At 37.5% G+C, this 26780-nt stretch overlaps 2 protein-coding genes across 5 annotated transcripts in view; one reads left to right on the top strand and one right to left on the bottom strand.

The window, feature by feature from the left end:
- KDM4D (lysine demethylase 4D) overlaps positions 1-13772 on the bottom strand; it is a 33431-nt gene extending 19659 nt beyond the window's left edge. Inside the window, exons 1-2 of one of the 2 annotated variants that reach the window (XM_001497459.6) lie at positions 13322-13772; positions 11632-11725 (exon numbers count right to left, since the gene is read on the bottom strand). The gene's annotated coding sequence lies outside the window, so the exon portion shown is untranslated. The remainder of the gene's footprint in view (positions 1-11631; positions 11726-13321) is intronic. The other variant, XM_014741292.3, reaches the window with a different exon arrangement.
- Positions 13773-13816: 44 nt separating this feature from the next.
- CWC15 (CWC15 spliceosome associated protein homolog) lies at positions 13817-26202 on the top strand. 3 transcript variants are annotated; one of them, NM_001309292.1, is given in 7 exon segments: positions 13817-13896; positions 15107-15245; positions 16108-16220; positions 16830-16918; positions 18075-18188; positions 21975-22093; positions 25084-26202. In NM_001309292.1, coding segments are annotated over 6 exon segments (696 nt in total). In that variant the 5' UTR covers positions 13817-13896; positions 15107-15114; the 3' UTR covers positions 25214-26202.
- Positions 26203-26780: the final 578 nt, after the last annotated feature.

Below are 26780 nucleotides of genomic sequence, written 5' to 3'. Positions count from 1 at the left end.
TTAGATTTCTCTTTCCAGAAATATTCTTGGAGCCCTCCATATGCTTACTTGAATTTAGACTTGTTAATCTTTACGCTGTTGCACAGCCTGCATCCTGGGGTTTCTGTTCATTGTAATCCTGGGGATTCCCTTTCCCTATTATGTGAGAGCCCTTGATTCCCCCCATCTCAGTCTTCTTTCCTGGTTTACTTCCTTGTGTGGATGGAGCATATCCACCGGAAGTATTCTTGGAAGCTTCACTAGAGATTATGAAGTAGATGACAGAATCTCCAGGAGGACAAGAGAATAGGGTGTAGACTGTGCATCCAGGAACAATACCCACGTTATCCAATAATATACATTAAGGTATTCTTATACCTCCTCTGGTCAAAGGCACCAAAGACCCTGAGCAAGAGACATAGCTAACTAGAACTTATGCCAGTGCTGACTCTGAAAGCTCACCGCCCTCCTCCAGGAACAGATCCTGCGCAAAATCGACTTTCTTACATTTCTTCGAATTGAGGTCTTCCATGGATGTGTCTAACTGGAAAAGCCTAGGTCATATGCTTAAGTCTTTGCTCTAATAGGTGTTAGATAGTTGTGGTCTGACTTCAACCTTGGCAAGGCATGGGTCATATCATGGGAATTTCCTCAAATATAAAAAAGGAATTCTACAGTTACTGGTGGTCACAAATATAACAACTGTCTACCAGAGTTTGCATGTCTGAAAACGTCTTTGCTTTATCCTTATGTTTTTCTTCCAGAATTCTGAAGACATTGTTCCATTGAATTCTGGCATCTAGAAATCCAAAGCTAATGTTTTCTGATCCTTGTTGTGCTACCTATTTTTACTCCCTGGACACTTTTAGGCTATTCCTTTCCTCCTATTTTCCGAGATTTCTTTAAGATATGACTGATAAGACTTTTTGTCAACTCTTGTGCTAGACCTTCCAATGTAGAAACTCATGTTCTTTGTTGCTGTGAAATTCTCTTGGACATTTCTTTAATATATTCCTTCTCACTATATTTTCAGTTCTCTCTCTCTGGAAATACAATTAGTTGGATATTAAACCTCTTGGACCAATCCTCTAATTTTCTAATCTTTATTCTCCTATTGTCCATCTTTTTGTTCTTTTGTTACATTTTATTTTCCAAACTTCTAGCAGCTATTTTTAATTTCCAGTAATTCCTTCTTGTTCTCTGAATATTCCTTTTATTATAGATTTCTGATATTTTCCGTGGTTTCAGATTTTCTCTTCTCTCCCTAGAAGTACTAATTTCAGGGATTTTTTAAAGTTTCATTTGCTCTCTACATTGTATCTGTTTCCTCTGAATTCCACCCTTCCAGGATGTTTTGGTTTCTGTCTTTCACGCTAAATGCTTTCCTCATACATCTAGTTATTCTTGGCTTATCTTTAAGAGTCAGGCACTAAAGAGTTGTGTTCGCTATGCATGACTGCTAGGCTTCACTGAGAGTGCTCTGACAAGGATCCAGTCATTTCCTTTGGGGATGGGGACAACTGTCAGTATCTGAAGGTAATAGTAAAACGAAAAGACTATAAATTTATGCATCCACCTCATTTGAAAATGGGGCACAGGAATTTATGGTGTCAATTTTTTGTTTTTGAGAAACATGAAAAACAGAGAAAATAGAGAGAATATATAACAAAAAACCGGCATTCCAACCAGCTAGGATTGACATCTTAATATTTTGTCATATTTGCTTCAAGTGGTTTTGTAAAACAGCTTTATTGATATATAATTTACATAGCAAAAATTTTACCCACTTTAAGTGTACAATTCAATGATTTTTGGTATATTTACAGAGCTGTGCAACCATCACAATCTAATTTTAGAACATTTCCATCACTCCACACAGAAATCTCGTTCCCATTTGCAGTCACAGCCCATTTCCGCCCTCAGCTCCAGGCAACCAGTAATCTACTTTCTATCTTTATAGATTTGCCTATTCTGGACATTTCACATAAATAGAATTACACAATATGTGGTCTTCTGTATCTGACTTGCTTCACTCAGCATGTTTTTGAGGTTCATCCATGTTGTAGCACGTATCAGTGTTTTGTTTCTTTTTATGGTTGAATAATATTCCATTGTTATGAATATACCACATTTTATTTATCCATTCATCAGTTGATAACATTTGGCTTGTTTCCATTTTTTGGCTATTATGAATGATGCTGTTATGAACATTCACGTACAAATCTATGTGTGGAGTGGAATTGCTGGGTCATATGGTAACTCTATCTTTAACATTTTGAGAAACTCCCACCCTGTTTTTCCAAAGTGCCTGCAACATTTTTAAACTTCCATCAGCAATACATGAGTGTTCCAGTTTCTCGATTATCTTCACCAACACTCGTTATCGTCCTTTTATTTTTTTGTCACTTCTAGTTGGTGTAAAGACATATCTCATGGTTCTGATTTGCATTTCCTAAATGACTAATGATGTTGAGCATTCTTGTCTGTGCTTATTGGCCATTCATATATCTTTTTTGAAGAAATTTTTTGCACAGCCTGCATTCTTTATTTAAATCCTTTGCTTATTTTTTGAGTTAATGGTCTTCTTATTGAGTTGCAAAAGGTCTTTATATGTCCTGGTTACAAGTCCTGTGTTGAATATAAGATTTGCAAATATTCTCTCCCCGTCTGCGGGTTTTCTTTTCACTTTCTAATGTCTTTTGAAGTGCACAGGTTTTGAATTTTGATGAAGTCCAATTTATCAATTTTCTTTATTGCTTGTGTTTTTGGTGGTGTATCTAAGAAATTACTGTCTAGCTCAAAGTCATGAAGATGAGTTCCTATGTGTTCTTCTAAGAGTTTTATAGTTTTAGCTTACATTTAGGACTATGATCAATTTTGACAATTTCTGTGTATGGTGTGAGGTACAGATTCAAATTCATTCTTTTGTATATGGATGTCCATTGTTCCAGCAACATTTGTTGAAAAGACTATGCTTTCACAGTTCCATTGTCTTAAAACCTTTGTTGAAACCAATTGACCATAAATGTAATTTCAGACTCTCAATTCTATTCCATTGAACTACATAGGCATCCTTATACTAATGCCTTGATTATTATAGCTTTGTAGTAAGTTTTGAAATGGGGAAGTGTGAGTCCTGCAATTTTTGGTTCTTTTTCGAGATTTTTTTGGCTATTCTAGGTTCTCTGTGTTTATATATCAATTTTAGGATCAGTTTTTAATTTCTTGGGGAAAAAAAGCCAGCAGGAATTATAATAGGAATACACTGAATCCATAGATCAATTTGGGGATGTTGCCATCTTAACAATATTAAGTCCTGTGATCCATGAATATGGAATGTCTTTCCATTTATTTAGCTCCTCTAACAATGTTCTGTAGTTTCCAATGTAGAAGTCTTGCACTTCTTTTGTTAAATTTATTCCTAAGCATTTTATTCTTTTTGATGCTATTGTGAATTGTTTTCTTAATTCCATTTTCAAATTGTTCATTGCTAGTGTACAGAGATCAACTGATTTTTACATACTGATTTTGTATCCTGCAATCTTGTTGAACTTATTATTGCTAGTAGTTTTTTAGTGGTTCCTCAGGATTTTCTCTATATGAAATCTTGAGGAACCACAATATGTCATCTGTCAATAAAGATAGTTTTATTTCTTCCTTTCCAATTTGGCTGTGTGTTATTTTTCTTGCCTAACTGTCCTGACTAGAATCGTCAGTGGAATGTTGAATGGAAGTAGTGAGAACAGTCATCCTGGAGGATCTTGTTCCTGTTTCAAGCACTTTTAAATAGAAGTAAATGTTTCAGATGAAGTGGAAGCTCCTTTCAGATCCAAACCCCAAATCCTAATCTCCTTCCCCTCCACAGCCCCCATAAGGAACAACTATCATGAATTGGATGCATTTTCTATCCGTGGATGTCTGTGTTTTCTGTGTGTGCATATGTGTGTGTTGTATATCGACAAATAATATGAAGTATTGTTCTGTGCATATGTTATTTTTATTCTATAAAAATGATTTTATACCAAATATGCTAATATTTTTGCAATTTTTAAATTCAACACGAACAGTTTCAAGATATATTCATACATATATATAATCTATCATAAGAATATATTCTATTAATGCATTTCTCTATTAGTGGGTATTTAGATAACTTTCAGTGATTTTTATTATAAATAATGCTGCATTAAAAACTTTTCACGTGTCCTTGTAATTATATGTGAGAACTTATCTACAGTAGATATTTTAAAGGGCTATTTTTAGGCGATATAGAAACTACATTTTGTATTTTATTAGGCAATGTCAAGTTGCTTTAAAATTTGTGACTTGTTTATTCCTGGAATTTTCCATTTAATATTTTCAGACTGTGACTGACTATGGGTAACTGAAACCAGGAAAACCAAAACAACAGATAAGAGGTCACTACTGTACTTCAATAAAGTTTCAGAATTTTAGCCATAAAGATAATGTATCTGCTTCCTTAGATATAGTCCTAGGGACTTTATAATTTTTTTATTGTATTGTGAATGGACTCTTTATTCTGTTAATTTTTATTATATTTATTGATCTTATATCTCTTTTCAAACCTTATACTTCTTATTCCCTATTAGTTCTACCAGCTTGACCATTGATTCTAGAGTTGATGATCATATTGTCTGAAAAAAATAAAAATTATACCTCTTCTTTCCCAGTAGTTATAGTTCTTATTCTTTTTTTATTTTGGAGCTGGGCAGGAATGGAAGTCTTATATAATTAGATGTGATCTCCAATGAAATGTTGAATTTTGACTGAGTTAGTAGAAATTCTACTCATTTCAGATTTTAATGAGTGGTCTTAAACTTTAAGTTACATCCTATCACTTATCACCTAATCTGAGATACTTTTTTGAGTGAACAGCACCCAGGGAGACAGGCATAAACCAAGACCCTACTAATTGATCAAAGAGCTGAAAAGCGATAGAGAACATTTGAGTAATGCAATTTAAAAACGGACCTAATGGGCATACATTGAACTTCGTACTTCCAAGTGGCAGAATATAATTTTTTTTGAAGTACTATGAAAACTTTACAAAATTAACCATAAAACTGTGGCCATAAAACAAGTTTTAACAAACGCTGAAGGGTAGAAAGCAGGCAGAACATGTTCTCTGACCATAAAACAATAAGGTTAGAAATTAATATTAAAGAGATAACTAGAGAATCTCCAATTTTGTAAAATTAAACACACATTTCTATTTAAATAAACCTTTAATCAGAAAGAAATAAAAATGAAAATTAGGAAATACTTTAAACTAAATGAGAGTGAATATTCTACATTTCAAATCTTGTGGGATGCTGGTAAATAGTATTAAAAAGGAGATTTATAGGCTTAAAAAAAATCTAAGAAAAGAAAGAAGGCTGGAAAATTAAATGAGCTAAGCATCCATCTCAGGAAGTTAGGGGAAAAACTGTAGCAACGAAAGTAGAAAAAAGAAAATCATAAAAGTAACACCAGAAATTGACGAAATATAAAACCAATATAAAATAGAAAGGATGAACAAAACCAAAAGCTGGTTTTTTGAAAAGTCTAATAACATCAACAAACCTCTAGTAAAAATAATAAAGACCAAAAATTGAAGGCACAAATAACCACTATCAGAAAAGACAAAGAGGTTATCACTACAGATGCTAGAGACATAAAAAAGAAAACAAAGATAGTCTAAAAACCATTAAGCCAATATATTTTAAAATTTAGATGAAATACATACTTAGAAAAACATAATAGCAAAATTGACACAAGAAGAAACAGAATGCTGAGTATATCTATAACTATCAAGGAAACTGAAGCAGTAGTCAAAACACTTCACAAAGAATACTCTAGGCCCAGCAAAGGGCACTCCAACCTTAGACAAATTTTCCTGGAGAACAGAAAAATAAAGAATATTTCCCAACATGTTTTATGATACGAGTTTCCAACAAGGACATCACGAGAAAGAAAAATAACAGGCCAATCTCACTTATGAATAAAGATGCAAAAGTCCTAAAGAGAATCAGTGGAAACTGATTCTTGCAATATATTAATCATGATCAAGATGAGTTTATTCCAAGAATGAAAGGTTAGTTGACAGTTAAACAAATAAATTAATATAGTAACACACACTAACAGATTAAAAGGGAATCTTATTAGATGCAGAAAAGTGTTTGATAAAATTTGCCATCCACTTTGCAAACTAAAAATTGTAGGAAATTTTTAATCGAATAAAGTGCATCTACCCAAAACCTTCAGTAAACACCATACCTAATAGTGAAAAGTTACAAGCTTTCCCTCTCAGATGAGGAAGAAGACAAGGATTCCTGTGATCAGCTCTTTTATTCAACATTGTCCTAGATGCCCTATCCAACATAAGAAGGCAAGGCAAAGAAGGGAGGAGAGGAAAGAAAAGATTGGAAAGGAAGAGACAAAGCTGTCATTATTCATAGACATGACTGCATATGTGAAAAACCCAAAAGATCTATGAATAAACTCTTTTAATTAATAAGCGGGTTTAGCAAGGTCTCTGGATTTAAAATGGCAATATATAAAAAACAATCATATTTACGTATACCAGCAACAAACAATTAGACAATCAAAACTGAAGAAGGAGGCCATTTACAATAGCATTAAGAATTAAGTGGCACCGAAGGCCAAAGCTAACAAAAATCTGAAAGACTTCTATGAAGACAGTAATATAAATTTATTTAGAGACAAAGAAGACCTAAATAAATGGAAAGACATAATCTGTTAATAGACCTGAAGACTCAATATTGTAGAAATGTCATTTCTTCTTAAGTTGATCTATAGATCCAGCATTATCCCAATCAAAATCCCAAAGCATTTTTGCAGAACACTTTAAATTTTATATTGAAGTGTAAAGGGCCAAGAATAGCAAAGCGCTCATAAAAGAGGGACAAGGTAAGAAGACTTGCTTTACCAGTGTTCAAGGCCCCTCCATGAGACCACGCACAAAAACAAACAAACAAAATTCCTAGTGGAATTGTGAAAGGCATAACTATAAAATCTTCAGAAGATAATATCTGAGAACATCAACATAACCCCAAAGTAGGGAATAATTTCTTAATCAAGAAATAAAAACCATGCACTAAGCAAAAAGGAAAAGTGATAAATTGAACTACTCTAATATTAAAGATTTTTATGCATCAAAATATACCAAAAAGAGAAGCCAAGAAGTGGAAAATACATGTGTAGCACAAATAAGTGACAGAGAACTAGTGCCCAAAGTACTAAGAACTCATAGAAATCAGTAAGAAAAAGATAGCAGACAGACTTGAACAGACACCTCACAAAAGAAGAAATCCAAATGGACAATAAACGTATGAAAGATTATTAGCAATCAAGGAAATGCAAATTAAGACCTATCACTATACACCCACGAGATGAGCCAAAATTGGAAAGTTGGACAACATCAAGAGTGGTGAGGTTATGGAACAAGAACTCTTTTCCTGCTGATGGCTGCACCTTTGCACATTTAGAAGAATGTTCACAGTGGTATTATTTGTAATAGCCCCACACTGGAAACATAATTACTAGAATAAATCAATTATACGGTGTATTTTTACACAATGAAATTCTATGCAGTATACCACAGCTACGCATAGTACACATTAAGTAGAAGGAAAAAGGCAAAACACAAAAGAACACATATAATTCATTTATATAAACATTTTGAACATTTAAATAAAGTTCAAAAATTGGCAAGACTATGCATTATCATTTAGAAATGAATACATAGGCATTTATTGAAATTTATTAGGGGGCTTTATATTTTATTAAATTTTGTAAATGTTCAATGTTTATTGAAAAGAGTATGTATTCTTTTAATTGAAGGATTTTATATACACACAAATGCAATATATAAATACATATATAAATATAGTAAGCATACCATGTCTATGAAGATGATGCATCAATGTCATTAATTTGCTTGACAAATTAATTTAATTAATCTTAATTTGTCTGACAAAAGTTTATGTTAAAAAAATTCCTGCCATGATTGCAGATTTGTCAGTTTCTCCTTTTAGTTCTCTATTTTTGCTTCATATTTTTCCAGACTATGTAGTTAGTTGTATACATGTTCATGACTGTAATGTTTTCCTAGTGGGTTTTTCTTTGTGATGCAATAAGATGCCTGCATTAATGTCCTTGTCAACGCTACTCTATTTAAAGAATACTTTTGCTGCTGTTGTTTAGAACTTGCATGGTATATCTCCTTTTATCCCTTTGTTTTCTATACTTTGTTTCGTTTTAACTGTTTTTTAATATGTTTGTTTTCAACTGTCTTGGTAATAATGCACTGGCCAGCTAGTGAGATAGCCATGTGCTCAGATTAGGTTAGAGCTGGTTATATTACAATATTCTCCAGTAACCTAGCCTGGCCCATCAGCATATTTCATTTTGAGGCTGTCTCCAGGAAATCATCTCTCTGGGCCCCACAGCATTTTTAAAATCAGGATTTTGTTGATAGAAGGCAAGTTACTTTATTTTTCTATTCTTTTCATTTGTCAAAATAGATTAAAGCATCAGTTTTTTATATTAGAAAATTGGTCATTTTCAGATTAAAAATTTAAAACAGATGTCATTATTGATATCACTTCATTTTTAAATGTGATTGCTGACTTATGACCATTGGGTTTTTTTCCTCTTTTTTCTTATTAAAAGCTTCAAAGAAGCATTTCCAAGCAAAATTTTCCCATTTTGTGGGCTGGTAACTTTGTAAATGATGGGGTTTATCAGAATTGGAGAAGGGGATTCAGCTGAAAGAGGAGGGAGGTTGGATTCAATCAGAGCTGTGACTGGGTTGAGGGTGGGGCTGAGTGAATTAGAATTTTGATGCTAAATATAGAGCCTGATAATCACATGATTTTTCATTTAGAGATTCTTTCCTGAAAAGAAATCATCTTTCTGGGTCCTGATATTTCTTCATTTCAAATCTGGATTTCAGACTAGCAGAATATAAATTACTTTTTTCTCCTTTAAAATATAAAACATATTAAGGCAATATTTTTAACATCAAAATGTGATTTCTTTTTTCCTGTTAAAACTCACTCATTCATTCATTCACTTATCCACTCATTTGGAAAATGTTTACAGACACCTGCTGGTGCCAGTCACTGTTTCAGATGCTTGGCCTACGTCACTGGGCAAAACAAAGATTCCTGCCCTTGTAGAATTTATATTCTGCACAGGATAGGCAGAGAAAGAAATAATATAAACATAACTAAATTATATAGGATCACAGAAGATTTATGTGCTACATAAAAAAGGAAGTAGAGCTTGATAAGAGAGAGAAGGGCTGCAGGATGTTGGGGACCGGGGGGAAGATGGTTGCAACTTTAAATAGGGCTGTCATGGTCGGTTGAGCTCAGCTAACAAAGATTTCAATAAGACAGGAAAGTGTTTTTGGCCCAGAAAATAGCTAATAGAAGGGCCCTAAGACAGGAGCTCTGCTCAGACAACCCCAGGAAGGCATATAGCCCAGAAGCATGAGCAAGAGAGGAGGTCAACTAGGCAGAGCCTTGTAGGTCACTGCAAGCACCTCTGACTTTCACTGTGAGGGAAATGGGAGGCCATGCCTCCCCAGTGACTGGATCCCCTTTTCACCCAATCTCATGCAATTGCATTAGTAACTTTTAAAAATTCCTGCCAATCTGATGCTGTAGTGTGATAATTCATTGTTTGTTTACTTTCATTTTCCTAATAGGAAGGTTGAGTGTCTTTCATGTTTGTTGTCTGTTTGGAATTGCTTTTTTGAATGGCCTGTTTCTATTTTTTGCCCGTTTTTTTACTGGGTAGTTTGTATTTTTTATGTTATGTATGTTAGTAGTAGTAGTCCTAGTAGTAGTACCCTCTCATATGTTATAGGCATTACAGAATTTATCTGCTAATCTAGCATTTATCTTTTGACTCCATTTTGGGCATCTTCTGCCATAAAACTAAATTTTTATATAAATGAATTTTTAAAATTATTTCTTTTACAGCTCTTAGGTATTCTGCCTTGATCAAAAGGTCTTTACAAACCCTATGTTGTGCAAACAGACTTTTAAATTTTCTTTTTAGATTTTTATGGTTTCTCTTTTTCCTTTTGGGTGTTTAATTCAACTTGATGTAGTGCTTGTATAAGCTTTGAAGCTGTAATTCCTACATTACATCTTGCCATAAGAATAGCTAGTTTTGTAATCAGTTATTATAGAAAACATCTTTTTCACATTCACATACCTTTGTCATCTTAAAATGAAGGAGCATTTCTTCTTTCTTTTCTTTTTTGCTGAGGAAGATTTGCCCTGAGCTAACATTCGTTGCCAAGCTTCCTTTTTTTTCCTGTTTTACATGGGCTACCACCACAGCATCACCATTAACAGATGGGTGGTATAGGTCTGCACCTGGGATCCAAACTTAGGCTTCCAGGGTGGAGAGCACCAAACTTAACCACTAGGTCACCAGGGCTGGCCCAAGGAGCATTTTCTAAGGTTAAGATAAAGTACACCATGTCCAAGAGCTAATAAGAATGACCCAAGAGGTCCAGCCCCAGTGTCCTAGTGGTTAAGTTCAGCATGTTCTGCTTTGGTAGCCCGGGTTCAGTTCCCAGGCGTGGACATCACCACTCTGTTAGCAGCTATGATGTGCTGCTGGCCCATATACTAAAAAAAAGAAAGACTGGTACAGATGTTAGCTCAGGGCAAATCTTCCTCAGCCAAAAAAAGGGCAAAAGTGATCTGAAAGGGATGGGTTCATAGATTATGAGATAGGAAATACAGTAGGATGCAGTCACTAAGAAGGCTAGAGGGATAGGGACCCAGAGCATAAGGAGAGGGTTAGGGTCACCTCATCTCTCCTAACACATGGAAAGCTGAGAGTATGGGCACAGTCAAAGGCAGCTTGGTAGATCAACCAGGAGGGGAGATGAGGAGTCCTAGTTTAAGAATTTCTATTTTCCCGGAGAAGTCAGAAAATCACCCATTCTTGGGAAAGAGGATGAGGAGGAATAAAAGAGTGGAAGAGGTGTGTAGATTTGAGGAAATGGGAATGTGGGAAATCATATTATTGCAGAATGGGAAAATAAACAGGAAAGTATAAGAGGATTGGCAGGTAGAATTATGAGCCCAACTAGATTTTTGTGGTAATGGGTTTAAAATGAGAAGTTTAGGGAGGTTACACATGATTTTTGCCAGCAAAGGTAACTGATAGGGAGAATTTTTAAGTTTGTAGTAAATTTACTTTTAGTTTCTTTTTCTAATACTTTCAAACCATTTAAGTCAAAAAGCTTCATAGTTTCCTTTTCTTATTAGTACTTTAAAATCACAAGTAAAAACTTTTTATTTTTCTTATTCATACTTTCAGACCACTTAAGTCAAAGCTTTTAATTTTGTGGCCTGATGATCTCATATGTTGGAGTTAATGAAACTACAGGCATGGTTATTTAATCATGGTTGGTGATCAAAAGATTAAGTGGTGGGTTAGGAGTTAAACAAATTGGGGTAATTGACTAAGGGTTGATAAGGGCAGTTGGAACATAAAAACCAGGGGTAGATTCTATAATTATGTCACCACCTTGCCATTGTTACTTCATTCCTCCACTTCATAGTGCATCATTCATTCATTCATTCAACAAATACTTACTCAGCACCTATTATGTGCCAGGTACTGTTCTATATGCAGAGGATACACCAGTGAACAAGAGAGACAAGGTTCCTGCTTTCCTGGAACTTACGTTCTAATATAGGAAGATAGACAATAATAATAAAAATAATATTAATAATATTAATAACTAACATTTATTTAGCAAGTACTGTTTGCTGAGACAGTTCTAAGCACTTTACAAGTATTAATTCACTTAATCCTTAAAATAACATTATGAGGGACTAGAATCATCCCCATGTTATACATGAGGAATTTGAGGCCACAGAAAGGGGAAATAACTTGCCTAAGTTTACACAGCTAGGAAAGGCAGAACTGGAATTTGGAACTAAGACCATCAGGCTGTAGATCCCATTTTCTCAATGACTTAGCTATGCTGCCTCTCAGACAAGAAACAAGGCAATAAACAAATAATGAACAGAATAAATTCAAGGAGTGTTTAGTACTTTAAAAAAATAAAACAGGGTGATGGGATGGCACATATGTGTTGGAGGGGTAGAGGTTCAAATGTTGATGTCAGGGAAAACCTCACTGAAGAGCTGACATTTAAGCTGAGACTCGAAGGATGGTAACATAGTTACCTTGGGGCACAGACAGAAGAGAAAAAGCTACCTCGTTTGTGTAACAGAAATGCCTGTTGGCTGGGGCTAGAGCTTGGTGTGCAAGAGAATGACTATTAGAAGTGAAGGCAGGGAGGTAGGCAGAAGCCAGACTCCATGGGGCCTCAGATCACATAAAGAAATTTGATTTTTATTCTAAGTGCAGTAGATTTTTATGCAGGAAAGTAATACTACCTGAGTCTTAATTTTAAAAGACCATTCTCACTGCTATATGCCAAACTGACTGTAAGACAAAAGTGGAGGTGGGAAGACCTATTAGGAAGCAATTATAATCCAGGTGGAAAATGGTGGTGGCTTGGACTAGGGTAGTGGCAGTGGAAGGAAATTTAGGGTATATTTTGAAAGCAGAATTAGCAAGACTTGCAACTGAACTGGATGTGAAGAGTGAAGGAAAAGGATTTAAGTAGGAGCCTTGGGATTTTCGTTTGAGTAATTGGTATGATAGTAGTGTCCTTTACTGAGATGTCCAAGACTAGGGGAGGAATACCTTCAGTAAGAAAAATTAAGACTTTCATCTTGAACTTTATGGGGGGAAAGACTGTTTCTACCTTTTTTTTTTTATTTAAAAGTTTCAAAGAAGGAGTTCTGGAAAAAAACCTTTTTAATCTTCAATTTTATGAGCTCTTTACATTTGAAACTTAAGTTGAGGGAGTTGAATTTTCATTTGTTTAACCAATATTTCTTGAGCATCTACTGTGGCCGAGGACCACGTGATGCGATACCAAGACTAAGCAAACAAGACCCCTGCTCCCAGAGGGCTTTTTTCGGGGGAGAAAAAAGGGACGACTGGTGATTTTTTTCTTTTTCCTGTTCGTTGTCTTATTAAAACTTCACCTACCGCACGAGTAGCCATCTTATAACTGCATCTCGTGCTCCCTGTAGTTGGGCCCAGCGTTCTAAACGCTCGATGTCGGGTGAATAAAGAAATGAATCTCTAAGAGTGACGTCTCCCCCTCCCGCTAGAACTTAGGCTTTTGAAAAACTAAAAATTTTAACCAACAATACGAATACAACCTTTGTTTTGAAGGCTAATATTTTTGCAGGAATGGTACCTTTATAAAGATCGTGGTTGCCCCCGTACATATTTGTTCTTTCTTCATATCCAATTAAATGAAAACACTAGTTTTTCCGTAGCCCAACTCTCGGGGCTTGTTGGTCTACCTCACGAGAAAGGAAGCAGGAGCCGACGGGTTTAACAGTTGGGTGGAATCCTTCTCTACGCTCTCTCGCTAGCCGGGGACGTGGTGTCGGCTCCCCGGGGCTTCCCGTCCACGCAGTACCGGAATGAAGGAGTCTGGGAGGGGGTCGGGGAAGGGAAAGACGAGAGAGACATTAAGTAATTGGTTCTTGGCGGTATAAAATTATGTTTAGGCTCTACTCTAAAGCACCGATTTCAAACGCCCGCCCCCTGGGCCGTTTCGGTCCCGCCCCTTGTTGTCGTCACGCCGACTTCCACTTTGGCCTCCGCGGATTGGTCGCTGCCTCCGCCGCTGAAGCGCGACTGAAGAGCTCGGGGTTTGCTTCCGGGTCTTGGGTCTCGGCCCTGCGCGCAGAGCTTTCTGGGAGCCCAGAGTCGTAATGGTGTCTGTGTGATCTGCGGAGGCTGCTGCTTGGGACCTCGGCCAACGTGAGCGGCAGGAGGATCGCGGATTGTCTCTTTATCTGACTGGGGCAGGAAGGGGCGGTCGGAGTCGCAGTCGGCGGTGGAGAGGCCCCGGAGCGGTGGACGGGTGGCGGACCCCAGCGGCTCTCGGGCGCTTACAGCATCCCGGGCCGGCCGCGGAGAGGGCAGCGTGAAGGCCGCTCTGCAGACGGCGTTCAGCAGGGTCGGGGCCCCACCACCCGCCGCGGAGCCGGGCGTGGGGAAAGAGTCCGCGAGTTCCTGGTGACACCCCGAAGGCGAGCTCCTGGGAGACAGGAGTGACTATCCTGTCGGGTGTAGGAGGCGGCGGCGCCCCCAGTGGCCTGTTTCTTCCTCTCTGGATACATCCATTTTTCTTGTTTGAAAATGTAGTGTGCCAGTTCCCTAGCTTCCCCACACGCTTGCTTTTCCAATGCTAATGGGCTTTTAGTGGATTCATCTGCTATGCAGTATTCTTTTGGCTGCTCAAAACCAAAAGGAACAGGTCTCTGATTTTTGGTTTATCAGAATCCTTTGCAAGTGAGGTTCCTGTTTTTTGAGCATTGCGTAACTTATAACCTGCAAAAGATCTAATTTATCTGATGATGGCTGCTGTAAGAGAAAATTAGATCAAAAAAAGGACGTTGGAGAATTTTGATTATGTAACTGTCATTGAAGTTTGGCACAGTTTCACTCAGTTAACTTAGTGATTTAAAAAAATTTTTTTTTGTTTTTGTAGTTACTAGCCTATTTTCTGTTGTGTGAGGTTTAGATAAAATCCAAACCTTAGGGAGTCTGGTGGAGTAAGGTTGAGCTGAGAATTTTTAAAACTCAGTCACAGCAGTACTGTATGTTACAAGGCTTTGACATGTTGAGTCTCATAATTTTCGTAGTAATCCTATGGGGAATATTTCCATTCCACAGAAACTTAAGCTAGGTGATTTGCCCAAGGCCACAGAGCTGGAAGGAGAACAGGAACACAAACTCCCATCTTCATGATGGAATGTTTTGCACTAAATAAGAGCTAAGAAGCCATATTCCTTGTACTCTCTGAGCCTCATTATTTGTTTTCTTGAGAACTTCTGTTTGAGATTATTTAAGTAAATTTTGGAGAATGAGTTTCGGAAAATGTTTCACAAGGATGGACAGTGATTAATACTTTATAAAATGAGAGTTTGTCGTATTGGAAATAACTTGATACTGTTTTTCTTCAAAGCGTAAAAGATGACAACAGCAGCTAGGCCAACTTTTGAACCTGCACGAGGTGGGAGAGGAAAAGGAGAAGGTGATTTGAGCCAACTCTCAAAGCAGTATTCAAGCCGAGACCTACCTTCTCATACAAAGATAAAATACAGGTAATGAAGACTTTTTGTTTGTTTGTTTACAAAGCAAGACCAAATCTGTTAAATGGCGTGGTCATGAGATACTAGCATGTTTGGGTTATATCACTTAAATTATCTATTTTCCTAGGAGTAGAATTCAATAGAGTATTTAACAGTAAAATTATGCTCCATGACTGTAAAATACTACTAGATATTTCTTATGTAGAAATTCCTACTAACTAGGGATTTCCATGTGTAGATGAAACAATAACTAATACATTACCTGAGAGGGACCAAGCACTATCAACATTAATCAGTATGAGATTAAAAGTTTACAATAACAGTGAGCCAGCCTTGATGGCCTGGTGGTTAAAGTTCAGCATGCTCTGCTTCAGTGGCCCAGGGGTGTTGCCGGGTGTAGAACCACACCACTCATCTCTCAGTAGCCATGCCATGGTTGTGGCTCACATAGAAGAACTAGAAGGACCTACATCTAGAATATACAACTATGTACTGGGGCTTTGGGGAGGGGGAAAAATAAAGAGGAAGATCGGCAACAAGTGTTAGCTCTGGGCAAATCTTTCCCAGCAAAAAAAAAAAGGTGTTACAGTAATGAGCCCTGAGTTGACATGACACGCTAACAAAAAGTAAAGATGTTTTAATCAATCTGCAGCCTTAGTATGGGAAAATATGTGTTTCAGTTTGGGCTTCTTGAAATGTTGGAAACATCACAAAGATGCCTGTTAGTAACCTTCAGATTAGGGTAATGATCTTGTCCAGTTCCCTCTTAGGCTTGAGGGACTCAAGGACACAGTTGCTTTTTGTGAGTTGTCTTCCATTGCTACAGCCACGTGTTTCTTTAGTAACATTTTGCCCTCATTTGTTTCCACTTTAGACAGACCACTCAGGATGCCCCTGAGGAGGTTAGGAACCGTGACTTTAGGAGAGAGTTGGAAGAGAGAGAGAGAGCTGCTGCAAGAGAAAAAAATAGAGATCGCCCAAACCGAGGTACCAACACTGCCCCAGATATTTTTCTCATAAAATTATGTTGACAATTGTTTTTCTTTCATTCACTAATTAGGTTAATATTTGTGTTTGCTGTAAAATTGGTGAGAGCTGTGACACTTCCTCAAATGATTAGATTAGAGATGATAATGAGGTTGATTCCAGTTTCATCTATTTATGCTTCTGTATTAAAAGGCACAGGGTGATCTGGAGATGTTCAGCAGCCCTTGTTTCAGTTCAGATCAAGTTTTTGACTGTTTACAGTGGCCGGACTTTTTGAGGCCCCATGGTTCTACTATGAGGTTCTCCTATTTTCTTACTGGCTATTGGAAGACATCTAGGGGCATCAGTTATAATACCTTTTTTATATTTTCAGCATATGTAAACTATTCCCTAAATTTCCTGAGAGAGGCTACAGTTCCCATGTTAAAATCAGTACTTTCATGAATTCATTCAACAAATATTTACCAAGGCTTATTTGCCAGGCTGTGGTTCTGAACCCTGCTGTCATGATGCCTGTAGTCTAAGCTTTTTGTGCCCACAGGTCCCTAGAATGTTGTGAGAAATGCAGTGTTTGTTTTAGTAAGCGAAATGATGTTTGTTTTTCCGCAGAACATACAACCTCCTCTTCAGTATCAAAGAAGCCTCGGTTAGACCAGATTCCCGCTGCCAACCTCGATGCGGACGATCCTCTAACAGATGTATGTTTTGTTTCCTCCCTTCATCTCCATATAGTAATTTATTTATCATGTTTTTTGAAATACTTTTTTTATTCTTTTGGCTTTAAGAAGCGTCCTACATTTATTTTTACTTGCTGTTAGTCAAATGTAGCCCTGACTTCAGTGCTAAACTTCATAGTTGATTTTAAAACAAAAAGTATTATTTTCTGGTTAATTAAACCTCAAGAACAAGTTTCATCTCCAGACAACCAAATAAGTAGTCTGTTAAAGGATGTGCTTCCCCAAAAGTAATTTCCTATATTAAACCCTGGAGATTGAATACCATATTACACACCTCCGGAGGGCAAACTTCGTCCTCGGCTCTCAATTAATAACACCCCCTAGATTTGAATCCAGGGGCCTTTCCACATTAAACACCAAAGATGCTCCCTCCTGATGAGCACTACACTTAAGGGCTCCCTCTATGCTTAGGGAGGAAGTGAGCTAAGTGGAAGGTTTTTAGGATTAGTGCTTCAGTTAACATTAAAATTCAGTGGGACCCTACAGTCTGTAATTAATTTGCAGTTTTCTACATACAGTGGAAAAATCTGAGCAACCTTTCATGGGTAGCATCTAACTAAGCACATACATCAGCAGTTAGTCTAAAGATGACAGATTGAATTAAATAAACTCAGTAATTAACTAAAGGGAACCCAGTTTTAAGTGAGATCTAATGTTTATTCATCTGAAATTATTCTGAGAATTTAGCACCCTTTTTTGGACTTTTGATTATCCTTACTTCCTAGTTTAAAGTTTTGAACTATGTAAAATTATTTGACTCTCAGGGTGATACACTGTGTACATATGTACTGTGTATCTGTGTAAAGTATTCCTTTTCTGACTTTAGGACTATTCTCATGTAAATTCCTGTTTAATCATGTAAATTTAAAACATACTATTTGCCATTATAATCTCTCCAACACATCAGGCGTTGACATTTTACTAAGAATTCATAAGCTTTTTTGTGGAGCTTTGTTTTTTGGTTGGTAGTTGATTTAAATCATATTTAGGTGCATTTTATTTCCCAGTAGGAAAATTAATCCTGTCCCAAAGATTTGGTAAGTGCAGTATTTATGGAAGAGTATGAATAATGTGCATTTTCTCTCTGATCTCCTGGGCCATCACCTTTCTTTTTCAGGAGGAAGATGAAGATGAAGATTTTGAAGAGGAGAGTGATGATGATGATACTGCAGCTCTTCTTGCAGAACTGGAAAAAATTAAAAAAGAAAGAGCCGAAGAGCAGGCCAGAAAGGTAAAATCAAAGTATTAAATATTTACATCTTCCTCCATCTTCTCACATATACTAAACTAGAAATATTCTTAATTCAGGTAATATTAGAAATCGTCCTTGCCATGTCTAGATACAGCACCTGTAGATCTATAAATCTGGTTATTTTTGTGGCATCCTAAGTCTCCTGGTTATGTTAGAAATCCTCTCCAAATAGTTCAGACACACCTAATAATACTCAGCAAATCGCTCTTCATTCACTTAATTGTTCATTTGTTCAGCAGACATTTGGTCAGTATCTACTAAGTGTCAGAAGAATCAAAGACAATTAAGATATGGTCATGGCCTACAGAGAACCCACAGAATGATAAGGCCATTGTATCTGTCTCTTTGTCTTGTGCTCCCTGCCTTCTGTCCAGGCACTTGTTAGTGCAGTCTGTCAGTAGATTTCATATCACCCAGGGCAATTCACATAACTTCCCAAGTGCCCACAGTCTCTCCCTTTCTACAATGGAAGAAAACCGTGTCTAACTCAAAGATAGTCATAAGGATTAAATAGGATCCATAGTACTTACCTTTAAACTTGGAGTGAATTCCCCTAGTAGTAACAATAAGAGATGAAACTGGGGAGGCATGAGCAGGTCAGAGCATCAGAGGTTTGTAAACCAATGCTAAAGGAGTTTGGACTCTGTTTTGAAGGATATGAGAAGCTAGTTGATTTCAGCAGGAGGTTGATAAGATTGGATAGAGATTTTAGAAGGATTATTCTGGCAGAAATATGGAGGGTGGATTAGAAAGAACTGATTTAAAGGCTGTTCCAATCCTGCTCACATGCAGCTATGAGAATCTTGCATAATTGGAATTGAAAGAAGTAAACAGATGCTGATAGAGCTATCAAGAAGGGGCAATTGACCAGATAAAGTGACTGATTGGATATGACAGCAAAGATGACCCCCAGTTTCTGGGTAACTGTTGGTGCCATGCACTAATACAGGGAATGCAGAAGGATGGGAGAGAAAAGAGATGAGTTCTTTTTGGAACATGTTGAATTTGACATGCTATGAGACATTCAAGTATGGATATCTGCCTGCTTTCGAATAGAACAGCTCAGCTCTGTTTTATGGGCTTTTATGGAAGATTTCATTTGGGCCAAGAATTGTTCTGTTGAAAAAAAAAGAAGGAAAGAACCAGCCCTGATGGCCTAGTGGTTACAGTTGAGTGCTCTCACCAGTTCGGCAGCCCAGGTTGGTTTCCCTGTCGCGGAACCACACCACCCGTCTGTCAGTGTGGTGCTGTGGCGGCAGCTCACATAGGAGAACTAGAAGGACTTACAACTGTGATATACAGCCATGCACTGGGGCTTTGGAGAGAAGAAAAAAAAAAGAGGAAGATTGGCAACAGGTGTTAGCTCAGGGTGAGTCCTTCCCTGCAAAAGAAAAAGAAAAAGGGGAAAAAGACTTGGGGAACTGACCACTGTAGGTTACTGCAAGGAATCTAGGGAAGTAGAAGACTGCTAGAATTCAGATTGGAAGAAGAAAAATAGTTTAAATACAATTCTCATCAAAGTTTGGCATAGGATAGCAAAATTCCTATAATAGCTTATAATTTTTATGTCTAATTTTGCAAAATCAAATAATTAAAAGAACTTTTCTGATATCACTTGCACACCACTAGAGGGCAGTCGTTCTATTCCAGGTTCGTTTGGCTTGCCTAACAGTTCTGGATACATAAAGAGACAAACGATTTAAATGCATTTCGTTGACTCTTAGGGAGGATAAACACTTTAGACCAAAGGTCTTACAATTTTGTGAGGTTCATCTAATCTCTTTGTACAAAAATGTCTTGGTGTTTCTTGGGGTTGAATGACAGTTTTATTTCTTTTGTCCCTGTTTCCCTTTCTGGTTTTCTAGTGGCTGATTTTTGAAGTGTCCCGAAATAACATTTTCAAACCAGTCAGCCTATGTCAGGGGCTAGGAAACTGTCTGTAAAGGGCCAGATAGTAAATATTTTAGGCTTACGGGCAATACAGTCTCTGTTGCAGTTGTTCAGCTCTGCTTGTTCTAGCACGAAAGCAGCCATCGACAACACATAAATGAATCGGTGTGACTGTGTTCCAGTAAAATTTTATTTACAAAACCAGGGTGGTTTAGATTTGACCTGCAGGCCATTGACTGTTAGCCTGTGTTCATGAAGCGTCATGTGCCTGGTACTTGAATATGCAAAGAGTTGCCACCTTTTTTTTCCAGTGCTAAGTGTGGCAATCAGCCAGTTATTCTAAAGGAAATAATGTTCCAAACATAAAATGGTCAGGACCACTAACATCATTATTATAGGTTTGCATGCATTGTATACTTGTGTTCCTATTTCCATAGCATCTCAGAGAAGTGTCTTTTCACTTTCAGCATCAATATAATTTGTTAAAAATAAATGTATCCTTTTTAGAAAGCTGTCTTTTCTTACTCTTATGTTGGATGTTCCTGACTTTATTTGCTTAAGGTCTAAGCAGTGACCTAAAGGAATTTCACTGTTTGTTTCCCTGAAAATTGCATTTTCTTACCTCCCGGTTATTTGGCCTCATAAAAAAGAAATCCACTGTTCACACTGGGATATTAAAGTATCATTAACCTGTATAGGAAATTAGGTTATTTTTCCAAGTGGTCTAACACTTTGTTAGGTTCATTTTAAATTGACTTCCAGAAAGTGTCTTTTTTCTTGATCTGTTAATCTGTTATCCCCCAAATGGCAAATTGGGATTTATCTTTGGTTTAAGATAACATGGAATCAGGTAGATCTAGGACTTACGGCTAAGGATTTTAGACATTTTATATTCCTAATTCTAAGAATGAAACTGCTGTTGATTCGAGTTCAAAGAGGTTAATGCTAATAAAAGTGTAGAAAGACAAGCTTATAACTGATGCAGGATGAGAGGTATAAAAATAAAAAGTCAGGGGCCGGCCTGGTGTAGAGCGGTTAAGTGCACACGTTCTGCTTTGGCAGCCCGGGGTTCACTGGTTCCGATCCTGGGTGCGGACATGGCACGGCTTGGCAAGCCATGCTGTGGCAGGCGTCCCATGTATAAAGTAGAGGAAGATGAGCACGGATGTTAGCTCAGGGCCAGTCTTCCTCAGAAAAAAGAGGAGGATTGGTAGCAGTTAGCTCAGGGCTAATCTTCCTCTAAATAAATAAATAAAATAAAATAAGTCTGTAGCAATAAAGCATAACAAAATTGATAAACCTCAGGTAAATTAGTAGAAATGCATATTGACTGAATATAATTTTTTATGTGATAGTTTGTCTTATTTTAGGAGATGTTTCTTGGTTAATAATAACTTGTCACCAATCCTAGAGATACAAGTTTACATTGTTAGTAATTCAAAATAAAATTATTTTTAATCACAGTTATGTATAGCCATTTTTTAAAAATTGAGTAATAGCTTTGCTAAATGAGTCTTTCTGATATTTAATACGTTCTTAAATTATTAGAATATGTTTATTGGTGTACTCTCTTAAATTTTATGTGTACTTTGAGTAAGAATAGATTTAAGTATGCATCTCAAGAATTTCTGAATCAGAAGAGACCAATGAATATATGATGGCAAATATGAAATATATATAACAAAAATACCAAATTATTTTGACAAGTGAGACTTTTCTGGTATCTCTTAAAAACAAACAAAAAACAACACTACCTTGAGGCTTATCCCATCTCCCACATAAAATCCTTAACAGTCTTTTAAAATATGGGCTATATCAGAAGATTGGCACTGGAGTTAATAGAACTAAATTTGAATTTTCCCCTGTCATTGAAAGGAACAAGAACAAAAAGCTGAAGAAGAGAGGATTCGTATGGAAAACATTCTGAGTGGAAACCCTCTCCTTAACCTCACTGGCCCATCCCAGCCTCAGGCCAACTTCAAAGTTAAAAGAAGGTACTATACAGTAATGGGTTGGCGATATGTATACACACAGAGTATGAGTTTTATAGCAAACAGTATTATGTAGAGCTTCTAAAATCCCAGTTTTTCCTGATATTCTTTTTTTTAATCAGAGTTTGAAATAATGGAACAAGGAGAATGAAAGAAAATAAACTTATTTTCAATAGATACAGTAACCAGCTGCATACCAGATATTGTTCTAAGCTCTAGAGACTGAGCAATGCACTGAGCCCTTAACCCTACAAAGCTTACATTTTAGGTGTATGTGTCAAGGGTCCCCAAAACCACCCTCCACGTTCGGACACTCACTAGAAGGACTCCGGACTCAGCATATAGTTGTACTTACAACTAATGTAGTAAAGATACACGGCCAGATCATAAGGGGAAAGGCACTGAAGGGATCCATGTGCACGCTTCCTTATGCTCTGTCCCTCCCATGAGGGGTCACACAGAGCATGTTCTTTCCCCTAGCAGTGAATATACAGCTTCATGTCTGTGGTGTTTCTGCCCAGGGAAGCCCATTAGAGACTCCATGCCCAAGGTTTTTATTGGGAGCCAGTCATATAGGCAACCTCTGCCTAGCACATACCAAAATCTAGACTCTCCAGAAGGAAAGCAGGTGTTGAGCATAAACCACATTATTTGTGCAAAGAGTCTAGGCACAGTGTAGGGGAGAGGATTCCTGAAATCCAAGTTTCCAAATGCCAGCCAAGGGCTGACCTTGCAAGCGGGCCTTTCTAAGCATAGCAGTCTCAGTCCTGCCATCTGAACTCTTTTTCTGTACAGTGTGTTTGTTTGGAATGGTGAAGTAGAGGCTGAAGAGGGAGAGAGTAGAAACAGTAAATACTGTATATGGTACTTTGGATAGTGATATGTAGGAAAATCAAATAGAAAAGCATATAGGAAGTGCTGAGTGGGAGGGAGGTTTAGTTGGTATTTTATGTAAGTGATCAAGGAACCCTGTAGGCTTAACTGTTAAACCATATCTATTATTTCTTCCTGCCTCCCGTGCTACCATCTGGTGTGATGTGGTACCCATAACTGGTTTCCCGTTGCATGCTCCCCACCGTCTCCATCCCCACCCCCAGTTTTTTCTTAACACAGCAGCATCATGGTCCTTTTAAAGTGAAAGATGATAACCTCCTGTTGTAAACTGTTCAGCGGCTTCCTAACTCATTCATAGTAAAAACTCGAGTCCTTACAATGGCAACAGTGTAGTCAAGGAAGGATTTGCTGGGAAGGTGACATTTTATCCAAGATATTTGACCTGAGTAATTGAAAGGCTAGAGATGGGGAAGAATGTAAACTGAGGTTGTGGGTGGGGGAGGTGGCATGTTTAAGACACAGTGAGTTTAGGATGTTATATGCATCTGGGTGGAAATGTTGAGTAGGTAGCTTGATACACAGTTCTGGAGTTAGTCCAGGTTAGAGGTAGTGAGTTTGGGAGCTGTCAACTTAGAGAAGTCGTCTAAAGCCTCGAAGACTAGATGAGATTACCTAGGGAATGAGTATAGCTAGAGAGAAGTCAGAGGACTGAGCCTGGGATAATGCTGAGAGCTTGGGTAGGGGATTAGCTATCAGTGCCTGGAACAGTGCCTGGTATGTACTGGGTGCTCAGTAAATCTTGACTGAGTGGCTTTTGAGTGAAAAAGCTAGGCTGAGAAGGAGCACCCAGTGAGGAAGGAGGAGAACAAGAAGAGATGGGTGGGTGTCTTGGAAGCCAAGCAAGCAAAGCGTTTCAAGGAGGGGATGATTATCTAGGTCCAATATCGGTGACAGGGTGAGCAGAATGAGCTCTGCGAAGTGGCCGTTGCATTAGCAGTGTGGAAGAGCAGTTTTGATGTTGAGAAGGAGGGGCTGAAAGCCTGTTGGCAGTGAGTTGAGAGAGTGGAAAGAAAAAACAACATCGATTGTATTTATATTAAACTATATAGCTTATTCTTCTGCCTTGATTGGATGCAGATGGGATTGTTTGGAGATAGCAACGTGTCTTAATATGCAGGTCACGCTTGCCCTGGCTCTGCTCGGCTGTTCACATTTCCCTGTGCTGCACCAGCGAGGACTTTACTGTTTTCCAAAGATGGCCGCCCTCGTTCTATGCTTCCTTTCCACATGCGTTTCCTCTGGCATGCATACACGCACACACACATCATATGGGCTTGCGTTTTATATAGATTTGTGAGAGTATATATATTACATATGTGGGTTTGTGTTTTACATGCGAGGTGATATTTTGAAATCATACTCATTATTTTCTAGAAAACATATTTTGTAGCCCATCCATGGGGTTTTTTATGTTTACATGTTATGAAATCAAACCAGAAGAATCCAACCGGCGTCCTGCCCTATCCCCAACTGCTGCTTCCCCCTGGTCAGTGTGGATGTGGCCAATACATGAGCCTTGATTGTTAGACCCCAGTAGTTTCTTCTCCTTCTGTTGTCCTAAAACGTCAATACTTACACCTGAAACTAATATAATACGGTATGTAAATGACACCTCAATAAAAAGCCAACCAAAAAGATGTGAACACTACAGTGGATGATTACTAAATGTTAACTGGTGAAACAGTTTATAAATCCTTGAAACCACATAATCTAAACAACAGTAAATTGGTCACTTATCATCTAGAGCGTCTATTAATCATGGTAGTGCCAGGTGCTGCCACTCTGATTTAGATCTGAAAACACTAAATATTTATGCAAGTAAAATGTATGTAGTTTCTGCTTTTTAACTCAGTTTCGTACACTGGAGAAATAAGAAGATGGTTTTGTATGTTCTAAATGGGAATTGCCTTTCCTGCTATAATAAAGCAAGATGATAACCTGTTAAGAATTTCTTTATTCTTTGGGGTGTACTTGCTGCATTGAATCACGTACATGTTGAACATCATTCTGTAATGCCTACGCTTTGCAGTTCACACGGTGTTCTCGTCTCCTGATAAACAAGCGTTATAAGAGTGTTCTGTTTCCTTTTTTTCCTTCAGGTGGGATGATGATGTTGTTTTCAAGAACTGTGCAAAAGGTGTAGATGATCAGAAGAAAGACAAAAGATTTGTAAATGATACGCTGCGATCTGAATTTCACAAAAAGTTCATGGAGAAATATATTAAATAGTACAGTTTTATGTGCTTAATGAAAGCCTGTAAAATGTAAACGATCATTCTGACTTTATTTCAGTTAGTTTTTTTTTTCTCTTTCCCCTTACCTTAATTGTGTATAGGCTTCCCTAATTTTAAGTTACAAAATATCTTTTCCTTTATCAATACCTTATTTGATAAGGACTTGGGAATTGGTATAACCCAGCTTCCATTCTCTGAATGTTTCCAGTAATATGTTTTCTTTTCAATATGGGAAAGGGAATCTGCTTGTAATAAATATTTTTAATAATCTAAATAACGTATCTATGTCCCCAACTTTCTTGTTGAAATGTATGCAGCTTATAAAACATGGCATATTTTCTTTTGTATATTGTATTTCTTTGTGCACTAATTTTTTCCCCTCATTTCTCTACATTCTTCTAAGTTCAGTTAATTCATGATATCTAATCTGTGTTTTTTAAGAGTATGAGGAAAGATTAAAGGGATTCTGTTTTGGACTGCATGTTGGTATGGAGGAGTGTCATCAATCAGGAAGCACCTAAGAGTGTCAGAGGAGCATAGGGTAGCTCTCCCTTCTGCAGGCACTGCTTCCCTTCTCTTGGCCCAAGACAAGGGCTCCTTCAGCATGTCTAGAAGCATGAGGCACTCACTGTGTTCTGGATATTCAGCTGCCATCTGTCTGTTGAATGAAATAGTTTGCACACTGACACACATTAGTTGCAAAGCCTAGGAAAGTTTAACATCAAACAGCACATGAAATAAAACCTTTGCAAATAGGATTTTGTTTGTTTGTTATCTTGGAGGATATGTCTTTGGTAAGCGTGAGTGTCTGCACAGCTGGGAAATGAAGCTTTCCTAAACCTGGACTATGATTTTAAGGATGTCACTTTGATAGAAAATTTGGGACCAGAAATTGAGCCCTCTACAGATAGAGACCCATTCATAGGATTCCTCAGCTGTGAATGATCTTGAGCTTGGTAAAATTAAAGATTAAACTTTTAAAGCAAAAATAACTTGGTCTTTATCACTGGCTGTTTATTTAATCCTTTGTCTAAGCTCCATTCGCTACTCCAGCATTTCCCCAGTGGAAGCTCGGACACAGGTTGTAGCTGGACTCAAGAGTAGGGCTGGAGCTGGAGCCCAGGTCTTGACTCCACGTTCATGCTCTGCAGTTTTTTTTTTTAACTGAGCTATTTACACAATATTTTGAATACTTCAGTGTTTTTTTTAAAGCCTTTTATCATATTAAAACATTTTTATCTCCAACTTTACAATTTATAAAGTTCCTTTACATTCATTTTCAATTTTCTTCGTAGCAACACTTAGGTAGGAAGAAAGTACTGGGTTCTTCAAAATTAAGGAAAATGAAATTCAGGCTGAGTGACTGGATGAGGTTAATAGTGATGGGCCATGCATGTGTGCCTTAAAACTACATGAAAATGTGTTTACAGGTGTGAGACATTAGATTTCCAAAATTAGTTCTTAGGATTATGGGTAAAGGCTTGAAGAAAAGTGGCAGCACTTTATCATATAAGCTCTTTAGTATCTGAAAGGCATGTACCTCGTACCAGGGCTGTGATGTA

This window comes from Equus caballus, chromosome 7 (assembly GCF_041296265.1).
Source record: "Equus caballus isolate H_3958 breed thoroughbred chromosome 7, TB-T2T, whole genome shotgun sequence".
Taxonomy (NCBI): Eukaryota; Metazoa; Chordata; class Mammalia; order Perissodactyla; family Equidae; genus Equus; species Equus caballus.
The sequence above is the reverse complement of the archived record's forward strand: the minus strand, read 5'-3'. Positions and strand labels throughout refer to the sequence as shown.